We start from the raw sequence: 16435 nt of genomic DNA on the forward strand, positions 1-16435 counted from the left end.
TCTCAGACCACAGTTAGGGTTACAGGTCTGTGTATGTGTGTGTGTGTGTCTGTGCGTTTGTGTGCAACTTGACCCTGTCTGATCTCATCTCCATAAGCACAGGTTGCCTAGAAACCCCACAAGGACACTTCTATATTATTATACCAAAGGAAAGAATGCTCCCAGACCCCAAATAGCACAGTTTTTTGGCCTTACAAGGGAATCTTCCCATTTAGTTCAGTCAGGAGTTGGGGTGTTGCAGAAGGACTTGAAGTTTTCATCCCCCTAAACTGGTTCACACAGGGACAAGAAGGCAATTATGGCCTGCTGGACAAAACCAAAACAGGCCTAATTTCTAGCAAACCTTTTATGGAGCGCTTTTACTGTATGCACCACTAAGAATAGCTATATATGTGTCTACTGTTATGTTGGAAAAAACATAGTACTGTGTGCTTATGTTCTCACGTTGGTGCTGAGACAACTGGTAAAATTCAAAACTACACAAATGCTAGAAATGTACTTTTCTAGTTGATCCATTTCTTTGAATAGTCTTACAATAAAGTATTTTGCTCAGCTGACTGTTGCTTGAAACAAGGAAAACAACTTTTGTTTCTGTAAACTCTAAAAGAGAAAAAAAGCCAGGAAGTTAAAGTGAGAAGTTTCCTCTTGAGCCCCAGTGTACAGTCTGTACTGTACACCTGGTGGGTGCAGTATGACTGACAGAAATACAATGGAGCAAAACTGCTGTCGGGTACACTGTTCAAAGAGCATTTCACATGTCAAGCATGTCCATCTTCTCTGTAGAGGCTGGTGACAGATGCTGAATGACATCCCACACTCTCCTTTTCCCGAATGCAAGACTTAAATGATCCATTAAGGAGAAGTTTGAATACTTTCTCAGAACATCTGTGTTCAGTGATCGGTGTTAACTTTCAGCTCACAGCTTTCAATATTTGAACTCATTCAGGCCTCTGTTTTCCCTACAGAAACTTTTATAACTTTTATAGCCTCTATTTCTCACATCTTTCATATTATGCTGCACTGTTCAAATGTTAATCTACCCAGATAATTGCTAAAACGACACTGAAAAGATGAGTCATGTTGACCACTTGTCAATATATTTAATTTTATCACACTGGAGTCTCTTTAATTCCGTTACCTGCTTTACCCACAATCCATCTCTCTCATTTCCCCGATCTCCTTCCAAAACACAGCACAGCCACTTTTTATAGTGAAAATATTTAGAAATGGGAACGTGCTTCCTCTCCATCCTCCTACACATTTATTCCTGTGTCCTGTGTCAAGCCTGTGACACTCCGGAAGCCCCTGTCACCATCACCCTGAGACATGTCAAGACATTGACACTGTTTTTCTATCATTAGGTAGGCCGACACAGTGGCACAACTGTAGACTATTGTTGTGTGTCTTCAAAGACAAAATGGAGCTCCAGTGTCTCTGAAAGAACTACAAAAGCCATGTATAATGATGTAGACCGAGTTAAGATACAGTACTTTAGGAATAATGTTCTGTTTTCACATGAAAGTAAATTTAGGTATTAGGAGAATCTGGTGTTAACTATGGGAGCTGTCAGCGTGTTTCAGGGATTTCTACTGTGTTTGACTTCAGTGTCAGGATTGATTGAGGTGAAATCTGAAGGATGTATTATTTTGACAGATCACCGGAAAAGCTGGATGCAGGCAGAGAGAATGCTCTTTTACCGCAGGATTTATATTGAATATCATTGGATACAAAATATTTCCTCAGTGGAATGAATATCAAAACATTCATAAAGCTTCTCAAACCAAAGCTACAGCAGAATTCACTTCTGGTTACCAGTCACTGTATGTTCCAAACACTCATATTTTCACCAAAGTATGGCTTAGTATGCAACATCTGGCAGAGCTCTCAAGGTCTGAGGATGGTAGAAGCACAACAAAGCAATGTTTTATTGCGCCATATTTTACAGAATATCCAACAGAGAAGTGAATTATACAGATGGAAGAGTTTGAGAGGTTTCTTTGGACATGGTGATATTGTAGCTGATGATTTCAAGCTGACCAAAGACATCTTTCTTCATACAGAAGGCAGCCTATGTCAAACACATTTTGAGTTTTAATGGTGTTTGACTTGTCAAACTGAACTATATGCTGTGAATGTAATTGTACTTGTACTGCGGTCTTTCCTCAGCTGGTTATCAGTCTTTGTCTTGACATTGTTCTTGGTTCTCAGTGTATGTTTTATTTGCACCAGCACTGAACACACTGATGGTAGCCTTGGGGGTTTGGCTTGTGGCCATAAAGTTTGCTCACAAGGTTATTCTGATTCCTGGATGGGTTGGAAGGTTAGCTGTGCTGTAGAGAAGTGCCTGTACTGATTAACATGAACAACAATTACACAACCCAATAAATCAAATACATGTGTGTACACAGGAAAACCCTAGTAGCAGGTCCAAATCTTCACGCCTCCCAACACCCAACAAATGAAAAGGAACAAATCTTTAGAAATAGAAATCACACTCACAAACATGGTCAGTGTAAATATAAAAGTGTGCTGAACCTCTGTGACAAAGCTTAAAAAGTAAAAACTAATCCAAGATAGTCTTTATTTAGAATATACAAAAACACTGACCGACCATGTTGCAAATAAAAAAAAACTCTACAATTATTACGATTATAACTATTAGCATTCCAAACACATATTTTAGCTGAGTGTCAGGCTGGCTAAACATAACCCAACCAAAAATAAGTTGCTAATGCCAATGTTATCAGTGGAATGCACTGTATTTAGACTCACTGAGATAATGACCAAGTGGACGTCTGGAGAACAAGTGTGTCTTTCTTATGCCTTTATGTAAGAGACAAATGCAGGGACAAAATGATCAAGCTCATCATCCTCCTAGGTTGTAAATGACTGTCAACTAAGCACACATGCTTATGTGACGTTAGCTTACATAATGTTAGTTTACATGACGTTTTCTTACGTGACATTAGAAATGTATGACGCTGGCTTAAGTGATGTTAGTTTACATGACAGTAAATTAGGGGGAGTTAGCCAACATGATGATTTCTTACTTGACGTTAGATTGTGTAATGTTAAGTTAGTTATGTGACTTAGCTTATAGGGCCTTTCTCATTGCTTTAAATTATGTTAGACTACTAAATGTACCAATATTGTGCTCCAATTCGAGCTGTATTTGTCACATCAGATATTATCATGGTTGAAATAGTAGGTAGTTTGTGCCAGACATATTCAGTATATTAAGCTCATATTAGCAACATCAGAAAATCTGCAAAACTTGATGACTGGCTCCATTACTAAGGTTACTATAGAAATACTATAGATTAGAAACCCAATTAGAAAAAAGATGTATATTTTTGCTTTGTACTAACCATGAAATAACTTTGACCGGGGAGGATTGTGTGAAAGTAGCTTCATCAATGTACAACAGGAGAAATAAGCTGAGTCATCAAATGTTCAGACAGTAGCAGTTCACATCAGGCATTATCAGCTGCCCTGTGTGGGTCTCTCTGTCCAAGTACAAGGGCCCACTTTGAGCCAGCCCACTGTGTGTGGGATGGGAATGTAGGGTCCATAGCTCAGCACAGCCTGCTTCCAGCTTGTTCCCACCCAACCACCCATATAGTACCCATCCTGCTCTGCTTCCCTCCCCACATGACAGCTCTGTGGTGAGACTGCGACCGCTGTCTCCTCCTGTGAACCCAGCTCTCTAGCTCAATGATTGGACATGAGCAGCACGGCACCACCAAGTCGCCATTGCAGTGTGTCCACTGTATTTAAGGGCCAAAGGCCAGAGACAACTTCTTTAGTGGATGCTTTCTTTGGTCTGTGTGAAGGACAGCAGCAGGAGAAGAAGCATTGTACTTAATTGCTAGCAGTTTTGAAATAAAGCCAAACCATAAGGAATCAGTTACACAATGAGGCACCCCTGAAACAACAAGGATATTAAACTTGGAGTACACAGCCTGACTCACTTCGCCATGAACTCCATCACTGTGATTCAAGCTGGTTTTGGCCTCTCAAAATGGTGAGTGGCTTTGCTTGTTTCTTCCTGATTTCCTCAGAGTTTGATTTCTTCTCAACAGAAATTCATTGCTTTTGGCACAAGACTGAAGCAAAACCACAGTGGTATTTTGTTTTCTGCGGACCAGTTTTTGTATTCACTTAGTGGTTTTACCCTGAATCTGTGAGAGGCATTCTGCTTTACCACAGAATATTATAAAAAGGACTGGAAGTGTATTTTTAACCAGTGATTTCTGCAGTTATGGAGAGCACAGACAATGAGGTCAGTGGACAATGAATACTTGGTGGTAAATTAGCCTGTACAAACGCTCTGTTTATTTGTAAGACAAAAAGAGTTTAGAATGACTGAAACAAGCACATGGAGAGGATATTTATTTTGACTGATCCATTAAAAATTCATTATATTCATTACAGTTATAACATTCAAAAAACAGATGCTTTGTCAGTATTTTCACTGAGGCAGTGTGCAGATCATACATCATCCTAATTTTTCCTACATAACCTCATCTTTATCTTTTGGGAAAAGCTAAGAAGATGTGCTTTTGTTGTGGCTGTATACTGTATATATCGACAGTGAGGTTTTCCTACTTCTGAACCTGCCACTTTGGAGAAACATTGTAAGAAATATTTAAACACTGGCTCATTATTCCAATCTTTGCTGTGTAATTGCTCTTTCCAAGTGTAGCCAGGCATTTGAGATTTCCAGCCAGAATGTATATAGACTACAGAGCTCAGATAAGAAAGAATCAAGATGACTCATGTTAAATGCAGGGGTTGGCGTGACTAACTGAGGACAGACACTACATGAAACATCACTGCAAAACTTCAAGTGACAGAAACATGCATAAGAGCACACAGCAACATTTAAATCCCTCTCTGCACACATGCAAAGACTAAATACAAGTGCTGCAGTAAATCTGGAATGCACACCGCAGTGATTTCCCTTACACACACAAGTTAGAGTGCTTGTTATTTTACCCCGCATGTGACATAAGGCCGAGACAGAGGTGTCCTTTGTTTGGCTTACCTACAACTGACACGTTCTCCACGGCAACCGAGTGGGGAAACCCACAGGGCCACTCAGGTTTCAGCCCAGACATGAAAAGAAATGTCCACCCTAGCAAGAAAATTAGCCAGGATCCCGTCAAAGCTGACCATCTGCTTAGGAAACTCATATTTCTGTAGCACTTGCACTTGGGCATGTTTAAACAGCAGCACAGTTACTTTAAAATGAATAGAAGGAGCAGCATTAGCTCTTAAATGTATCACATTGATTAATACAGCATAACAGAGCGCTGTCTGTAAAAGAAGCAGTCTTGAAAACACTGTCAACCTGCTGTAAACTCTGACATTTTGCTCAAAACCTTCCGCTCTCCTCCCTCATGCATCGTTTGCAGCCGGTGGCCACTCACGGCAGTATGACAGAGATCACTTTCAGCGCAATGGTCCTTAACACAGCACTTAGCGGCACACTCTAAGTGCTCAGGACAAAATTGCTTGATTGGACAACTCATCTCCATTTGTATGATAATCCACACAAGAGCGCTGGAACGAGCTGGAGGCACATGTAATGGAATCTGCTGGATCTGTGTCTCGTTGGTGGTGACCTGTGCTCAATTATAGGGCCAGTATAATTAATCTGCACCTCGATTGTAATAATAACGGTGCAATTATATCAGCCCTCCTTCTATGGCTTATTCTAGCTGCACTAGATGTGTTTTCCCCCTCCCAAAACAGGGTGCTTACTTCTTCCTTCTGGACTTCCATAGACCTGGCACAGTATTGGTATAATTTCTGATTCGCTGTGATGCTTTCTCTGAAAATGGTCCTGGAGGAGCCATGCCAAGACTGCGGTTAAACGAAAAGACCCCCTCCTCTCCCCCTTTCTCCCCTTCTCTGCATCTTCTTCCTCCTGCTCTCTCCCACTTCTTATTCTGCTCCTATCTGAATCTCTTCACCTATTCATCTGTCTGGTTATCTGTTAATCACAGTCACTGACTGACTGAGTCCCCCCCCCCCCCTTCCATCATCAAATAGTCCCCTTGTTGCTCATAGTTATGTAACCCGGGGAATTTCAGAGCAATCGAAGCAAACAATAAAACAGAATCGGTGACTCCCTCTAATGCTCTGTTGTGCCTGATCTTCTCCATGTCTAAAGTCCTCAAAATGGATCAGTTGTTCTACTGTCATGGCATTCAGGCTCGAACACTGCGGCACTGACAAAGGCCAGGCCATCACGGGATCAACCAATTGACGTCGCATGTGCATCACACATCCCTCTATTCTCAAACGCTTTATTGTGAGTTCTCCTGTTTACATCTATCGATCCCATAAAACTCTGGAAGCATTTAATAAAAAACAAAAAAAAAACAGGACATCACAGCTGAAACCTGCTCCTGTGACTGGCAGGGTGTGTGTTTGTGTCCATGGGAGAGAGATAGTCTCACTTTGTAACTACCTGCTAATTATACTGCACTGTAAACATGAAATTTGTAACCACACCACTGCAGGATATCATTAACTAAAAGGATTAGAGCATGGTCCAGGCAGGAGGGCGTCTGTGGCTTCTCCCGATTGAAAATGGACTAATCTAAATGGGATACATCAATAAAACGGCGGAATAAAGTTGCAGGCACTTAAGAGCGTCAGCCTCTTTTGCTCAGGCTCAAAGTAGGGAAGAGAGTCACTGGCTGGCAGCCAGCCAATAAATTAGAAGATAAGAAATATTATTCCACTGGCACACCAGCGGCTTGCAGCTATTTAAAACAGTGAGGTTTATTGATAATTGAATTACTTGGAGGAAAAAAAGACAAGACAAGAATAGAATGCTTGGAGGCGGATCAATAAGGAGATATTGCAGTAGATAACACTGCGGTGGCAAGCAACACAGCCAGACGGATGCAGTGTGTGTGTGTGTGTGTGCATGCATGTTGTATCCACTGTGTGTGTTGAATGTTTTTATATAGTAATGTATGGCAGATTGTAAAACACTCGCTTTTGACTTTATTTTCATTTGACGGGAAAATAAGTCGAGTAAGGAAGACACTTTTGCGTGTAACCCTGATGTTTATGTTCTTGCGTTTCAGGTGCTGAGCTGAAGTAAGATGGCCGCAGACAGAATGACGACTCCTCAGAGCAGCTCCAGACAGAGCAGCTCGCTCTCTTCATCCCCAATGAGGCAAGTAGTAGCAACGTCTGACCACTGTGAACACGACACAGGCTTGCTCAAAGGTCTACATGGTCACAGTGGTTCATATGAATGCTCACAAGTGAGACAGATTTAAAGGTTCAGTTCACCTAAATCACTGGAACAACTGATTTTTTCCCCACTTCCCCTGACAGGTTAGATTTGGTTTTATTTGCTGTGGTTTGGAGACTTACACGCTGACATGCCAGCACAGCTGGGTTTGAGCTGTTTTCAGTTTTCTCCTAAATTTAAAACTATCACACAATGATTTTTTACACTTGGCTAGGATGGAAAAAACAGCAAACTGAAAAAGAGAACATGTATTAACCGCTGAGAAATACAGATCTTCTGAATACATCTCAGGCACTTTCTACTTTTTCTACCCTTGACAACATCTTCATGTCATGTCATGCTGCTACTCACCATTTCATTACACATGTTTTGTACCTATCACCATTGCTGCTGGTTTGGGTATAGGTTTATCAGAAGAGATAAAATAATTAATTAAACAATATAAATATCTTTGTGAGTGGGTAGCAGCAATAATAAATCATGATTTAGATTCTTGGTTAATTAGGTCGCTCGTCAGATCTCTGTTGGGTGAAGTTAGTAGATGATGGGAAACGTGCACAGATTCATCATTTGTTTTGCCAGATTTTATACCAAGACACACAGACATGTAGGAACACACACCCAAACAACATACTGACAATAATAGCCATGATAACAAGATAACCCTCCTGTTTCATTTGTGTATGAGCCACCCCCTCCGAACAATGCAGGGTGCTGTTGCCCCAATCTCCTTCTGATAATGCTCTGTAATGGTGGCAGCGATGTGAGAGGTGCTGGAATCATGACAGCTCTCATAGGAGCAGAGACTGAGGTTTACGTTGGTGATGAGGTCTAGTTGTGACCTCTGTCATCCTCTGTGGTTTTGTGGGGTGAATGTATAACAGAGGTGCTTGGTTGAGATTAGGCTGCCGTGAGCAGGTTGTATTTGGTTCTGATATGTCTGTGAGTTATTAGGCGCAAACAGAAATGTGTTTACACGCTCATACTACCACATTAGCATGTGTGAAGTGACTTCAGGTGGTGTTAATCTGAGATTTTTACAATGTGTGCAAAGCAGAATCAGCTTCATTTCCTCCATTTGACATATAACATCCCACCTTGCACAGCTCAATTCACTAATTCAATGCACTGTGTGCCACTAAGGTACACTTAGAAAGCACTGATCAGTCACACAGTCATAATAACGATTTAAAATGGTTCTCTTTGAGACGCCTGTACAAAAAAGTATTTTTCTAACCTGGTTGAAACCTGTATGGCAACGAAAGGTTCCTCCTGCTACCAAGATTTCTCTGACCTAAAGCAGCATTTATTCATTTTGTTTTGACACTAGGGGGCAGGAGAACACATTGTAAACTTAATATCACCATATTAAGTTTTATGGTGAACTTGTTAGCAAAGAGTTAACTATTTACACATTCAGGAGACACAGAGCATCATTATTCATTCTGAGTCATGTTTCTGTCCTACAAATGTCTCCTTTTAGCTCCACTATCTGGCTTTTTAGCTTCCAAATACTCCTCTTGGTTAGCTTAGCTAGTTGCTGTTATTTGATGCTGGGCAGGTAGTGTATAGTGAGTTTGTGCATTTGTGGCAGAAATTGATGACAGTGATGTGACTGGAACAAAACAGTAAAGCTCATGGCTGTAAAACCAAAGCAGTGTGATGGAAGATGCTAAAATTCTTTGCAGAGTTGAATCATAATTCTGTAGATTTGTCATCACGGGTAACCCCTTAACATTACATATTGTCATTTCATCCATTTCTTAAATAGAATATATAGAATAATAATATAGTATAATAGTAAATGTGACAATATTCATGTCTTTGCTTAAAATTCCTCATTCCTTTAAAAATCCTCAATGGACTAAACTTTTGAACTGAACTGAATCTCAGAACACATGAACCTTAGTTTTGCTTCATGTGTATATGGAATAGAGGTGAGGCAGGTGGAGAGTGACACCCGTGAGTAAATTCACATCCTCACCTCCTTCATATCTACCTTGGGAAATATTTACCGGCTGATGTTTGTTGGTTCACCATCACCAAACCAATATATCTGTCTCAGTCAGGATCCTAGATCAACAAACTAGAGGCAGTCAATAGCATGAGGTGCAAAAAGGTCAAAACCTTAGTGACAATGCAAACACACACACACAAACACACACTCCGGCTGCCATGCGCACACACAAGACCTGAAAACATCTGTCCACAATTGGATTTTAGATTTGAGGTCTATATTAGCACCCAGAGAGACTGAGATTGAAACCAAAAATGCAGAAAAACCTGAGACATGTGTGGTCGAGATGCAAAAAAAGAAGTGTGTGCATACCAAACAATCAGAAACTGAAGTAAAAATAGAGCAGCGCTGCTTCCACACTGTTGACCGCTCACCAACAGAGAGCACAAACCTGCCTGCCGACCTAAACTGGACACCCTGAACGGTTTAACCGTCAGCTAAACACTCTCCCGTCAAACTCATCTAGAATGCATTGCTTATCTTCAAACCTCCATGACTCTCAATCTTTAAATAAACTACCACTACTGACTTCCAGAAAAGTCACTTTTTGGAGACACAAGACAAACTCTTATCACTGCTGATTTATGTCTCTGTTGTGAAATGCTCAGTCTCAGATGCTGATGCTACTTTTTTAAATGGGAAAAGCCTCTTCATCAGCTGCTGTGGCTGAGTGTATTTCAGTCATCAGTAATAAATTTGAATATATATCTTCTGACAGTTTTGTGTTTACAAATGCTTGCGCAGCGTCGCTGAAGACGCGTAATGAATGCTCTTGGATATCAAATCAGCACAGCTGTCACGCCATAGATAGGCAACCAGACACGCACACACACACACACACACACACACACACACACACACACACACACACACACAAACAAACAGATCATCCCTTACTTGAGTTCTTTGTCTGTCCCTCATATACACACTCAAACATAAATCCTATTTGTGCAGCGAATGGCTCAGTGAGAGTCAGCTGATTTTCATCAGTAAATCAGCTGATGAAAGGAGCCAAATGACTGAATTGTATTAAAATAAATTGCAAACACAGATGGAACGCACACATGCACTCAGTTGACAAACATCTCATCACAACAGAACCAGCGCTTTGCCCAGATTGACTTATCTGAACAATCCAGGCCTCAGGTTACAGTCTGAAAGAGGCTTAGCAATTACTATGCGAGCAAGTTCCTATGCCGTCATTTGCCTGTGCATTTTTCTCTTTTTTTTGTCTTTATATGTTGCAGATTTGCATTTGCAGTCCATGTAGGCATGTTGCATAAGTGTGGGAAGGAGTGTGAGACTGAGAGAAACAAATGGAACAAAGTTAGAGGAGTCAGCTGCAGATGGTTTGAGAGAATCCGCAGTCTAATGTCTTGCACATATGCCGGCAGAAGGTGTACTTTTGTGCATGTAAACAGGCACGAGTGAGTCAGAGAGAAAAGAGAAAAAACAATGGAGAGAATTAAGCTAGAGCTGCTCAGACTGAGACAAAGAGACAGAGAAGAACAGAGAAATGGACTCAGTGTTCTCTTTTAGGTGAGTCTAGACTTGGCTGAACATTAGAGACTGTCTGAAACATCTGGGAGTCAGATGTCTGCCTGTTGCCAGGATTCAACTGTACCAGTCAGAGGCCACAATATCCTCTTACCTCGCTGCTACCTTGGGAGGAGCGCAGACTCAACCCTACCATAGAAAATCAAGGCGTGACTTACACATTCAAAAGCACCATTAGCCATATGCTTTTACCATTCCCTTGGCTCATCTGTCACCTCTTTCCACAGCGAGGCAGGTTTCAGCTGAGTAGTAGTATCTGCATTAAAGAGTTTGCTCAGAGAGTTCTCTTCAGCAATATTCTGGTTTTTAAGCAGAAGAGGAATGCAGAGAGGAATCCTATTTGGTTTCTTTGTATATATGCCTCCATATTTAATTTTTTCTGGGACAAGAGTGTCCTTGTTTCCTCCTTCAGTCTCAGCCAAAGCCACAATGATCTGGTCCTCAAAACCTCGCAGCTCATTCTGCCCACATTTCCATTCACTCTGCCCTGCTGGACTGCGGTTCTGTTGTGGTATTTAAGAAAGATTTCCATTTGTTCATAAAGAGCTTCAGGCGTCAGGCTGATATTCATGAAAACTAGACATCGGACGATCATGAAGGGCTCCATCCTGCTTGTGTTGTGCGAATGGTATTGGTATAGTGCAGTAACACATAGTAAATGTATATATGAATGAAAATATGTACCTGGTATGGCATGTAAGGCATACAGGCAGAAAAATGAACAATTAAGCTAGCTAAATACTTGAACAAAATGTTCCACTTTTGAGTGAGTGCAATGTGATCGTCACATTCTGTCTTGCTGTCATAACACGATAACATGACACCATAACTGCTGAGCATTAGAGTTTATGATTCTGAGCTCCATACAACCTTATGCTGGCCCAATGCTGATGTCACAGCCAGACTTTATATTCTATACTGTATATGCTGCTAACCACTTAGAAGTCACTATATCTATACTTTGCTAGTATAGGTACAGAATGCAGAGCATGCCAGTCTATTTTTAAAGTTTATTAATGTGTCATACAATGTGAAGATTAAAGACTCCACACAACAGTATGTCACAAAGTGAAGCAAGGAGGAGGATTTTTTCTAAGAAGAAATTGTTCATATTTTGAATTTCGTATATCCGATGAATGCGATTTTGATTGATATTTTATAACTATAAACTATATATATATGTACTACCTTGTCTTTAATCGTGGGATTTGTCAGCTGTCACATAAATATAGAGACTCATTCCAAAAATAGCCTGTTTAAACTTTTATTGTTGATGTTTTGGTTACACAATACAAAAGTACAATAGTTTAGATTAAAATGAACAGGCAAAAGAGAATTTAGTGAAGCCAGGTCATCAGAGTTATTTTCATCTTCATACTAATTTCCTAAAACACAAAGGGGGTGCCATCTAATCCAGCTTTTTAACTTCAGATCAAATCGTCAAAGAAAACAAAAAAATTCTTACAATTTAGATGCTGGAACTCAGACACTTTAAATGTGACTTGATTATATTTCTCATTCAAATTGATTCAGTTTAATCAGTTTTATATCTGCCACCCTTACATGCTCGATGTTTTGCTCCACAAAGCCTATAACTGTGCATGGAGGAGGACATGATCTGTATTTTAAGCCCTGTTAATTTCACACACATTCATTAAAGCAGACTGAATGAGCCACACAGTGCGTCTTTGCTTTAATTCAAAACATCAGTGGGATCATTTCACAGTCGACAGCAGGGAGGCATGGGGTTGTAGGGAAACCATTCATCAAAGAGAAGTAGACATTACTCAGCCTGGGCTCATGATCTATGAAGTGTTGTACATGGTACTTGAATCACTTGAAGTCTCGAGCGATATGTACAACATTCCTAATAATGGGCAGCCACCCTCGAAGAACAGACTAGTTCCTTCTGTCCAATAACTGCCATACTTGAGTGACAGCAGGTGCTCCACGGCTTGGTTTCAAACCTGGCTGTCTGCTGCTGCACCATACTGAGCTCGCACAGTATGTCTGGCGAAGATGTGATTACTTAAAGCACAGTTGAATGGTCATTTATTTTCTTTATCCTCATGATGCGATTAATGAACGACCCACCGACAGCACATGCTACGACATTCACGCTTACAGCGTGTTTTCATGCGGATGCGGTTGCTGTTTTTAGCCTTAAACAAACTGACTCACACCCTGTGATGAGGGATTCTGTAAGAGGTCCATATTCATGCCACACTGAGTGTTACTTTTTTCTTTTCGTTTTCTTTACTCGACAAGGGTTTCCCTCAGCGCAGAAAGGCTGTCAGCGGATGATTCCATCTTTAAAGCAGCCTGATGTCACAGAGCGAAGGTTTTTTGAAAATGCCGGTTACTGTGACATTTTACACCTTATGAAAGGAACAGAAAATGTTTGCCTCACATGGTCTGGAAGATGTCGGAATATCAATATGTCTGCAGTGAGCCACTGTCTTCACCAGCAAAATGTATTTCATTGTATTCCTGTTGGTTGGGACCTGAGAGTTTGTTCATTTTAATCCTTCATGTGGCCAAAAGAAAAGAAATGAAGCAAACACGCTCCTCTTCCCTTGATTTCTCTGTCTGTGTGATGTTGAGTTATAAAAAGAAACACATTCATACTGTGGAACCAACATTTGCTTGACTGCCTAGTTTTGTGACTGAACACGATGTATTCAACAACCCCTAACCCTAACCTTATGCTGTGTTCATGTCATACTGGTGTTATCAGAATTATTATCAGAGTTTCTGACTTGTAAACAAACATCCAAGTTGGGATGTTACGTCTGGGAAAGTCAGACTTTTCTGAAGACTTTGATATTTCTGGATTGGTGTTTTTAAACCAAGCAGTGTTTATAACTGTGCCTAACTACAACCCTTAACTGAATTCAAAGTCTAACCTGAGCCTTAAAACCAACTTACTGCACACAAACAAACACAAACCTCTCAGTCTCTTTCATGAATGTGGAGTTAAGCTCAAACATAGATGATTATGGGGATGAACAGTCAGAACAGAGCAGAAGCCTTTCAGTGACTCATCCAGCAGAACAACTCCACGTCTCCTTTCAACGAAAAGTTGAAAAAGTGAATCATCTAAAAGCTCAAGTTATTATTTCCTCCTGTCGTGTTACAGGAAGAGCAAGCTCACTATGACACCAGTTCAGACTTCCTGCATAAATCCACACAGGATTCGATTTTTATTGATGCCGATCAGCCTGTCAGATTTCTCCGTGTTTCCATATAAAAGTTATGTAATTCTGCCTTTTTATGTTTCTTCCTTCCTTTCTTCATCTTCCAGTTTTTTCTCTTTAGTTTATGTTCATTATATTTACCCACTACAATCCCAGTTTCAGATTCATTTAATTAACTTTCCTTTTTTTTCTTTTTTTAGGACACACACTGTGATCCATTTTTTAAAGGATAAAGCTGCATATGTTCTACATTTTTTTTTTCTTACTGTCAACAAATCCCATGAAAAGACCAAAACCAACAACGCCTCCCAACACTCTCTGTCTCCTCTCTCATGTCTTTGGCACTCAAAGTTCTTCCACAATATAAAGTTTTATTGACAGCTGTGTAGGAGCATTCCCTCTGTGCTGTGAAAGAACAACATTCCTTCCATTACTTCACAAAAAAAAAAAAAATATATATATATATATACACTGTATATACACATATGATTAACTTCACATGAGAGGTCAGTGAAGTTCAGATGGACATTACAGGTCATTTCAAGTCATTTTTGTTGAATTAATCATATATAAAATGGGCTTGATTAAATTTAGACTCTCCTCACAATAATAGTATCTCCCTTTTGCTATAATACAGGCAGAACTTTAATATCAAACACAAGCCTGGTACAAAAAAAATTTTTTTTCAAAACAAAAACCTCCTATTAACCAGCTCCTGTCTCTGCTGATGCCAGCAGCCAGTAGCAGATGATGAAGACTGATGCTTCATCTCCACAGTATCACTGTCTGGGATAATAGAGCTGCTGTCGCCTGACCCTCTCTTGGCCCTGCATGTAAATATTTGTCATTCCCTGCAAGCTGAAGTGCACCGCTTCCCCTCCTTTGGAAAACAAGCCTATTATTACCCCCACCCCTGCGGTGAGGGGAAGGTTTTGTGGCTTGATGGGCTGTAAATCAAGATGGGGTTCATCCTTATACGATGCTGTTATATAACTGTGGAAAATGGTTTGGAATGGACACATTAGGTCAGATATGAGGAGCATTTGGGTTGTTGCACATCATAGATTGATTTGGTTGTTTGTTCGCACATTTTCATACTCAGCGGGTCACTTTGGAGCTGATAAACATAAATTCACACATGAAAAAACTTACAAAAAAATTACAAATCTGGATTTTTTTTTCTGTTTGATCTTTTACAAAATAAAATGTGTAGGTTAATTGGTTGAAATGTGTCGGACAATAATGTCACTCAAAAGTTGAGAGCTCTTTTATTCTCCCCTTCAGCCATTGCGGTCACTCTCTGAGCTCCTTGTGGTTAATTTGACTTACTTAGTTTGAGTCACTGTGTTACTCACCACTGCATGATTAATCTCTAACAAGAGACATTTTGAGAACCGGAGTGGTTTTTAAGAGGTTTTCGAAATGTGAGAAAAAAACAGTGAATCACGGATCAGTAGTATTTTATTTGCAAGGAACATTTAGGGGGAATTAATTTCTTTAATTGCTTGGATTTAAACTAAAACTCATATCTCATCCCTTTTCAGGAGTCACGATGATCGCTGTGAAGCCATTTACCCCACTTAGCAGAACAAGCTCCATATTAATGATTACCACACTGTGTAACAGTGTGCAGTTATTTATTCTACTCTACATTTACAGCTAATTACATCTTCATTCTTCCCCAAATTGAGGGAGATTTATTTGCTGGAGAAATATTTTGAACTGGTGAACCTCCTTGCTCTGCAAACCTTCAGACTGAACTACTTTTTAATTTGTTATTCCGCCTCCTCACCTGACACATGATTGACTGTATGCACACTTTGTGTGTGACTGTATGAGTGTGTCTGTCTATATGTTACTCTATATTATATATATTTTTTATTCTATTATTATATGTTTATACTCTATATTTTAGAGTATTTTAGAGTCTTCTGTGTTTCAGGACAAAATGTGCTTAGACAAGTTTTAGCTCAAATTACAGACTCCATTGAAGAAAGGTTTCACTTCTAATATACAAATGTGTATTTTCCTGGTGACTCTTTCTATGAACAAAATAATAAGCTTTTAATAGTAATTTCCTCTGTTTGTCTCCCTTTTGTTTTTTTTTAATTATAGTAAAACATATGGTTTAAGAGGAGCAGTTTATGACCACGTTGTTATGTGATAGCTGTGTTAATGTGCTTCAGCTTTTAATGAGGCCTATTTCTGACCTTAACAAAACTCCACATTGATTTTGTTCTGTAAAAAGCTGCCCTTTGAATGGTTTGATAGCGGATTAAATATAATTGGACCTGTGGCTTTCTAATGATTCAGTCCCGTGCGACCAGCTTTGACTAAATCCTGAAACCCAATACTTGCCATGAGAGTATTATGTAATGCTGTTGG

At 40.0% G+C, this 16435-nt stretch overlaps 1 protein-coding gene across 2 annotated transcripts in view; it reads left to right on the plus strand.

Annotated features, from left to right (window-relative positions):
- Positions 1–16435, plus strand: part of insc (INSC spindle orientation adaptor protein) — a 52605-nt gene that overhangs the window by 15301 nt on the left and 20869 nt on the right. Inside the window, exons 1-2 of one of the 2 annotated variants that reach the window (XM_019262380.1) lie at positions 3671–4024; positions 7107–7198. In XM_019262380.1, coding sequence (XP_019117925.1) covers positions 7125–7198 — 74 coding nt within the window. In that variant the 5' untranslated portion in view covers positions 3671–4024; positions 7107–7124. Of the gene's footprint in view, positions 1–3670; positions 4025–7106; positions 7199–16435 lie in introns of those variants that run through there. The other variant, XM_019262379.2, reaches the window with a different exon arrangement.

The sequence above is a fragment of the Larimichthys crocea genome, chromosome X, assembly GCF_000972845.2.
Source record: "Larimichthys crocea isolate SSNF chromosome X, L_crocea_2.0, whole genome shotgun sequence".
NCBI classification, from domain to species: Eukaryota; Metazoa; Chordata; class Actinopteri; family Sciaenidae; genus Larimichthys; species Larimichthys crocea.